Source organism: Poeciliopsis prolifica, unplaced genomic scaffold, assembly GCF_027474105.1.
Source record: "Poeciliopsis prolifica strain line A6 unplaced genomic scaffold, Auburn_PproV2 SCAFFOLD008, whole genome shotgun sequence".
NCBI classification, from domain to species: domain Eukaryota; kingdom Metazoa; phylum Chordata; class Actinopteri; order Cyprinodontiformes; family Poeciliidae; genus Poeciliopsis; species Poeciliopsis prolifica.
In genome coordinates, this window is record NW_026562383.1 from 6,394,499 (window position 1) to 6,402,928 (window position 8,430).

Sequence of the window (8,430 nt, forward strand, 5' to 3'; positions counted from 1 at the left end):
CTGATTAAAGTTACTTTTTCAAAGTAACTATGCCATCAATGCTTATATCTTCAACTGGCTGCTTTACGTAGTAGTAAAAAATAAAAAATAACGGGCCTATACACTTTATGAATGCTATATTTTTTTTTTCCAGAAATGAGTAGGATAAATAAACAGCAAGAGACTTAAAACAAAATCCTTTGTTGAATTGTATTTTAGTTGGAAAATATATTAGTTATTTAGGCAGATAGAAAATAAGCTGAAAGTTCTGAATGTCAACTGGTTTCTTATTGTAGTCCTATTTTTAACCTGTAAGACACAAGGAACATGAGATGGCACTCCTTCACCGATAAGGGGCGATGCTATTCCTTCTGGTTTATCTACAGCCGTGCATCCACCTCAATGTCCCCTCAGGGAAAAATAAGGCTCATTACACGAATGAAGATCCTGCCAAAAAAAAACAGCGCATCAAGCACAAACAATGACTGCCTGCACATCGAAGAAAAAAGAAAGAGCAACAAAAGCAGAAATTAAGTACGAGTGCAGCCTAAACATAACACTAAAACTCTACATTCAATGTAAAAATCACACTTCTTTTTAGCTGATTGGGTTGAACTTCACATTTTTATCCTTCAAACATCTTCAGGGAGAAGGAGCTCATGTCTGATAACCCAGAACGACCCCAGTTCCTATTTTTCTTCCGTCTATACAATAGTAATGAAATACATTCTGTGGTTAGTTCAAAAGAACTTGCACAGTTAGTGTTGTTACCATCATGTAGGGAGGGTTCACCTTTGACTGACATTAGTGCTACTGTTAAGCTTACTTCATGTGGACCTTCATTGAAACAACTTTAGCACATCTGCAACATTAAATGCTATAATTATTTGCAATCTGATTGAGTCAAGACAACTTCTTTCCCAAAAAAATACAAATATTTGTCATTCATGGAGTGAGGGATCCCATCAGAAGCGTCCGTTAGCCAGTGTGAGCACAAAGCGAGGCAGGCGAAGAAATGAGGGGACGACTGCTGAAAGCCAGGAGAGGTACGGGACCTGGGTCAGGAGGAATTTTAGGGACGTAAAATCTGTTACATCCCGCCCTGCGAAAAAAAAAAAAAGACAACATATTTTTCTTTGAACTGTTGCAGACTACCCTGTTGACTAACAGTACACCCTGTTAGGGATGAAATAAGTAACATGACCACTGGGAAGGTGGTTATTGTTGTATGATTATATGACTGTTAATAGTAAGATAAACTGTATTACCATCAATATCTTTAATGCCATATCGCCTGGCCAGGTCACACGTCATGAGCACCTTCCCAGTCAGGGACATCAGATTTTTATCTATCAGGCAAAAACAAAAGTGGCTTTAAAAAATGCATCTGTGTAAGATGTTAATTTACAGTGGCTCTTAAGAGTGCACAGATCTCTGTTAAAATTCCAGAGTTTGAGACTTAAAAATTTGATGATGATCAATCATTTTCTTCCACTGTCAATGGAACCTATGTCCTGTACAATTCAATGCGAAATAACAAAATCTGGGGGAATGTGAAACAAGGGGAGTAACATGGAGTAAATACTAAATTAGTACTTTATTAAAATAGTTTCTGATTTAATTGCCTCATTCATTCTTTTTGATAGGAGACGATCAGCGTCACTCACCCTGACATGGTGATATTTGCAGTCTCTGTCAAGGTTCTCAATCACATTTACTGATTGATAAACAGTAACTTCTATACATTTTTGTGATCTTTAATGATGACTTACCATTAGCCAGGCTGACGATGCACTTCCCACTTAGTTCTGTGGTTTCCCCATTGGCGAACACATATTTATACTGAGGAAAATCAAAGTCAACAGTTGAGAGAGAATTTGAAATTGACCATTTATGCAAACAGACTTGCTATCTAATGGTAGCCTACCTTGGGATTCAAACCCTGAGGTGCCTCTTTCTGTATTACTAACTGCGATACTAGCTCTGTTTGTACCGGTCCCGGCCACAGACTGATGGAGGCCACTCCTCTGCTTTTCAGCTCAACCGCCATGTCAGCCGCCAGCCTGTCACACTGGAAAAACACAAAACAAAAACAGGTTTTTATGACAGAAATGAGATATAAGACAAACTGCATTTTGATATCAAACTGGATGCCAGATTGAATCAAGTGAAGGAACTTACAGCAGCTTTACCAACCCCATACGCTACATTGAAGAGGTAATGCAGTCCGCCCATAGATGAAACGGTCACTATAAACCCATGACCTTGGGCCACCATCAAGCGAGATCCATAAACTGAGAAAAAGTAATGCCCCCTAAAAGAACACAACAAAAATAACAGTAACAACTGAAGTTACAGCTGATCAAAGGAAATAGGCAAGACGAGACTGTGGGACAATATGATTTAGTGTGTTTGAAAGGCAACAGTACCTCAGGCCTGTGTTGTTGATAGAATCCCAAATGGATGGATCAGTTTCCCAGAACTTCTTACCCATGTTGTCAAAGATATCCTGGAATGACAATTGAAAGTGAACGCACAATGTTCAAATCTCTACTTCCTTTCATTCATTTACTTCTTGTTTTTCCTAAAAATTGCACACCAAAATAACTTTTACTATTTTAAATCTGTATTTAATATGGAAGCTTTGAGGGGATGTTTCCCACATATACTTTTTCCAGATGGTTTTCTCAAGATCACAAGTTAACTTTCCAGCAGTTTTATCGAGATAACGAGTTATTCTGATGGCTTTCTTGAGATCACAAGTTGATTCCTTGATGGTTTTCTTATGATTATGACATGGTTTGTGTGCTAAACTTGATTCCATCCTTCAAATGCATTCCACCGATGAAAGGTTTATATACTCCTGCTGTTGTGGGATGCATTTGAAGGGTAGAATCAGGTTTAACACACCTATCATCTGGAGATCTCAAACAAAAACATCAGAAAATTAACTCGTTATCTCGACAAAGCCGTCAGGTGAAATTATATACATCCTCTCTTGGCTTCTATAATTTAATACTAAGAATTGTTTCATGAGCATTTTATTCATACAAACCTGAACTCCAGCATAGGCATTGTTCACCAAGATGTCCAGCCTGCCATCCTGCTCTTGTTTGATCCTTTCAAAAAGTGCCTTGATGTCTTCTGCTTTTGTGGAATCACAGATCACTGGAACACCCTTCCCACCTCTCTCAGTCACCTACATTATAATTGAGGATGCCAGAAAAATACAAGGTACTGACAAGTATTGTGCAAAAGCTTGGCTTGCAAATTAATCTGATTTCATTTAAGAAAAAGAAAGGTTTAAAGTTCACCTCAGCAGCAGTTTGTTTGAGGGTCTTCTCTTGCCGTCCTGTGATGTAAACAGTAGCTCCAGCCTCAGACAGCTGGAGCGCTATTCCCCTGCCGATGCCCCTGGAGGCACCAGTAACTACACACACCCAGCCGGAGAGGGACATCTTGGCCTGCAGGTGGTAAATTTGCAACATAAGCCAACGGTTCTCCAATCTTTTGACAAATACTACATTTGGACATTTGCCAAATGTGGTAATGCTCTAGAGTGCTTCTGGTACGGTCTATAGTTTTGTACTATAAGCTGCACCTACAATTTAAAAAACCCCCAACAACTCATGAATATGTGTGTCTGTATTCCATCTTAAGTTGGACTGCACCGATTGCAGTTTTCTGGCCGATCCCTGGTTACCAATCTTTTAAGAGCCTGACCTGCTGCTTTTGATTTTGGCTGATCTGAATTTTTTTTTTGTCTGAAATTTTGCTAAATATAGCAAGAAAGTCACTGAGTTGGCAACAGTGGGGTGAATATTATTAACTGTAAACATGCAGACGTGACCCTACTGATTGTTGGATGACATTCACGCAGATCTATAAGTTTTCCTCATGGATGCGCAAGAATTAGGACAGCGGTAACAAGTCACTTCTGTCTTAAAAATCTCTTTTTCAATAAAATTTAAGATTTTTGGGTTTCTCAAAATATGCTGCACTCCACTGATCTGTAGAGTAGTTTTTGATGAAGATGATCAATTTATTTCAGACATTTCACCAAGAGAAAACCACACATAGCAAAAAGTAGTACTTACATATCTTGTCTGTGTAAATGCCATACCCTATTGCAGACCACACAGACACCAATACATGCAAATAAACTTGTTTGCGCATGCAATTTATTCTGGCTTACAATGGCGCATTAGCTTCACATTCACCGTATAAATAGTTTATATAATTCTTCTCTCAGTTCAAGTAAATATCATATTTGTAGAACCACTGATTAAAGCTTTAAGATCATTTAGATGAGACTGATGTCTATGGGTAATAAGGTAAGAGTTGCATAAGTGCCACGCTGCTCTGTTGCTTCTTGCTGTCCAAAGTTCACTGGAAGTCAAATCGTTTTCCGTCTTACCAAACCACTTTAGATCCAGTCATCATTAGTCAGCAAACAGCCAACTTGCCTATGTTATAACACGAAATATGTACGCAATCATAAAGTTTATCTGATAAACTTTTTGGTGAGGATTTCTTATGGTTTTAATTGTTGATCAACTACGCGAACTCTATTTATGTATTTTAACTTTAGGTAACTATTTTTCCCCTTTAGTAAAAATCCATCGTCGTTCATCAGTTTTTATTATGACGCTAACTTATTTTCATCCTTATTAAGTGCTGCTGACGATAAACTGTTATTACAAGCGAGTATTATTTTCAAAAAGAACACACAACATATTAGTTATGTGACTTTGGGCAGCTCACTAAAATATAACATACACAATGGACATTTCTTTAGAGCTAAAGACGCTATATTGACAAAGTGAATACAAAAAAAATTTCAAAAATGACACCATCTTTATCAAATAAAGCAGCTCGCTAGCTGCATGAAAATAAGGCTAACCTTGTAGCAGAGCGCGGTGGATCTGGTTTGTCTGGTCCCTGTTGTCTGTTGCAGTCTTTTCCGAGGAAGAATGAGAGCAACTGGGAGTGTTGATTTTCGGTGGACTGTCGATGCTGTTTTGATGACATCACAAGTTTGTCACCACCAGTTTGTTACACCGCTATCCAAAAATAAATAAATAAATACAACGCTTCTGCAAATATCGCGAGAAAAGCGCAGTGAATGTATCGCGAGAGCATTTTAAAGAGGGCACGTTTACTTTATGTGCAGTTTTTTTTTAAATGTTTTTATCCATTTTTAACAGACAGTCAAAGTTTATTACAAATTTGTGCTTTGTGCAAATTAACTTGCAAAAAGAGTTATTTTGAATGTCAAGAGTGAATATAACTTTCGAAACAACACCATAAGATGGCGCTGTTTGTTAAACAACTTCAGAAAATCCTCGAATGCTGTAGGATTACAGAACTTGTTTTTGTTACTAATTTAGAAAAAACAATCTACTATTTTATCTTATTATTATTAGTAGTAGTAGTATTAGTATTATTATTGACTGTTTTCAGTTCTTTTTTTTGATAAGTCAAAAATGAAACAGTTAGGCTTAATAATATTACATTAGAACCACAAAATTGATCATAAAATAACTGTTTACTGCTATACAGCCGGTGATCAACTGAATCGGTGGAAAAATATGTTTTTATTTATTTTTAAAGATAGATTATAAGTGCCTTGTAAAAGTATTACTTACCCCTAGACATGGAAATAAAGTAGGAATATACTTTATTGTCCCTCTCTGGGGGAAATTCAAGTGCAAGTTAAGTTAGAAATATGTATATTTTCACAAAAGTAATATAAAAACAATAGTAAGAGATTATACAGTAAGGGCAAATTTACATGTAAGAAAAATAATATTGCACAGTTATTAAAAACGGTGTAGTCTAATGATGAGAAATGTACAGCTGTGTAGGGTTTTTTCAAATCAGGAACAAGTGTCAAGAAAATTGCAAAGCTGTTGAAAGACTGAGTTCCTTCAAATTTGTTTAGCGTTACCTTTGATTTATAATAACTGTCCACATAGCAGAAGGATCTAAGATTAAGGAAAACAAAAGTGTACTTGGATACCTCTTGTGGTAGTTCAGAAACTTGCACTCATAGGTTTAGCAATCCCAACCATGTGCAAACGCAAGAAGTAAGATTAGAATGAGATTGAGACACACCAATGACTCAAAGATGAAATAGGGATGTTGTGAAAAGTGGACTTCTTGTCCTCAGAGGGACCAAAAAGTCTTTCAGGGAGCGACTTTGCCAAACAACAAATGACAAAAACAAAATATTTAATATTTTTGTGAACTGTATGAAGTTTAGCAGAAATAAACAGTATTTCTGTTGAGGCTCCAGTTATCAAGTTCACTTCAAAACATACGAATCTGAGACAACAAAGACAAGCCTTAAGAAATGAAAGGCATAGTTACATTGCTTTGCATTACAGTATTAAAACTCTACCATATACTGCTCTATTTGTTTTGAGCTTACTTTTGCCTCAGCTAACATTCATTTCAGTCCGTAGTACATAGTTCAGTAAGGCTTGGTTTCATTCCCAGACAACTTATTACACACCAGGCTCACCAGCGGCATACAAATAAAGGCCATATTTGCTGTAGAGTTCTGGGCCATGGGAAGCTTTTATAGGAGTCATCCACTAAAAGTGTTCTTCAAAAAATGAATTAACCTAAGCCCACCTCATCAGCCCTCTATATGTTTGGTGTTCACCAAAAATTACTCAAATTAAAAAAATTGACTTGTCTTTAAGTAACAGAATAATCTTATTGAGTTAATTTTGTTTTAATCTAAGGTTGTATTTCCCTAACTATGTGGTTCAAACCATGTCTTTCACTATTTCATGAATGCCAAGGCCTTTATTTTTGCTGGTTGCCTGCATTTTGCAAGAGGTCTCACTAAGAAGGCTGCACCCCGACAACCACACCATCATGACACCAAATTTGATTTTATGGCTTGTAAGTGACTTTTGTATTGTGCAAAATTTGTTTTATGTAATCATTTTAAATATGCTGTCAGCCTTTTCACTCATGGTAAAAAACAACAACAACAAAAACAAAACAAAACACACTTCCCAGCTTATTCTGTTGAGTTTGAACATGTTTCTGCCTCTCTCCAACTTGTCCAATGCTTTCCTTTTATTTGCCTGGCACCTCTTTGTTTGTTCACCCTGTGGAAGTCACTGGGCAATTCTGGAAAGTTTTCTGGTACACACAACATTTCTAATACTTTCTTGTGTGTGGCAATATGCGCGTTGCTGATTTGTGAACAACTCCAATGGAGTGGCAATCTGTCTAGGCAATTGTTTAAGTTAAAGTTAAGTAGATTGACTTTTGACACATTGCTGGTTGTCTAGTTAACTTGTTAATCAGTTTCATTGGTCAAGTAATAATGATTTGATAAGATTTGTTCTTGTGCTTTATTTTATCCGTTCTCCTCTTTGGTTTCTTTCCATGTACACTAAAAATAAATATAAAAAATGGCTCTCGAGTATTACAGCATAAACAGAATAACGTCTTTCTGTACATCATTCCGGTGGATGTCCGATTGTTTTTCTGTTTTCTGTGTGCACCTACTTTGACCATAATGTGTGTGCCTGCAATGTTTGCTTGAGGTAAACAGTATTGACTGCAGTAATCTCAGTGATGAAACTTCATTTAATCTAAATGAACTTAGAACACGTTATTTACTACCAGTACTTTGGGCCAACATTACGGGAAAGATTTTGTGCTTAAATGTTTCTTCTTCTTTCTTAGTTTTTCTTTTGCAATAGTTATTGCCACATACCCCTCCAACCCCTTTACCACTCCCACCCTGCAGTGGGTGGGTGTGCTGGTGTTGGTTTTTTCCATTTAATTTTTTTGCTGACACTACAACTCTTTAATGGGTGTAGGCACATTTACAAATGCAACTATTGCACATACTGTACAGGTCATTTTTAAGTCATACTCCCTGAACTTTCTCTGTTTGCAAAACTATACCCAGAAATAATGTTTTTATTTTATCGTTATTATTGTCTCAGTTTATCTGCCCATAGTGGAGAGCACTTTGGATAAACACCTTGTATTTTAAATATGCTTTGTAACTAAAATGGACTGGATCAGATTGGAATAGAGTCATGAACTATCCTGCAGCATCATTCCCAAGTCACAGCAAACATGAGGAAGAAGGTGCACTGATCCGATAATTGTTTCAAACAGTAACTTCTAATTGAAGTGGACAGAAATCACATGCGGAGTACCCCAAGGCTCAGTCTTAGAACCTCTCGTATTCAAGAAAAACTATTGACTCAGTCATGCATAACTTTACGGTGAACCAGAGAGGTTAACAAAATGCAAAAGTCTCAACGCAACAACAAAAAAAAGCCAAAGCAGAAGTTGTGCTAGCAAGTTTTTATATATATATATTTTCTGTTTTAACAGAACCGTTTTGCTGATGTGTTGTGGCATTTGCACTTTGTTGACCTTTCTGGGCCACCGTATATTTTATAGATG

General features: G+C 36.8%; 1 protein-coding gene across 1 annotated transcript; it reads right to left on the reverse strand.

Annotated features, from left to right (window-relative positions):
- Window positions 1–177: 177 nt before the first annotated feature.
- dhrs1 (dehydrogenase/reductase (SDR family) member 1) lies at window positions 178–5,071 on the reverse strand. The gene is made up of 9 exons (XM_055033173.1): window positions 4,883–5,071; window positions 3,294–3,443; window positions 3,035–3,178; window positions 2,409–2,488; window positions 2,161–2,293; window positions 1,907–2,050; window positions 1,752–1,821; window positions 1,248–1,328; window positions 178–1,081 (listed from the first exon to the last, which is right to left on the reverse strand). The coding sequence occupies exons 2-9, from the start codon at window positions 3,435–3,437 to the stop codon at window positions 945–947; spliced, it is 933 nt and encodes a 310-aa protein (XP_054889148.1). The 5' UTR covers window positions 3,438–3,443; window positions 4,883–5,071; the 3' UTR covers window positions 178–944.
- Between the last annotated feature and the right edge of the window lie 3,359 nt (window positions 5,072–8,430).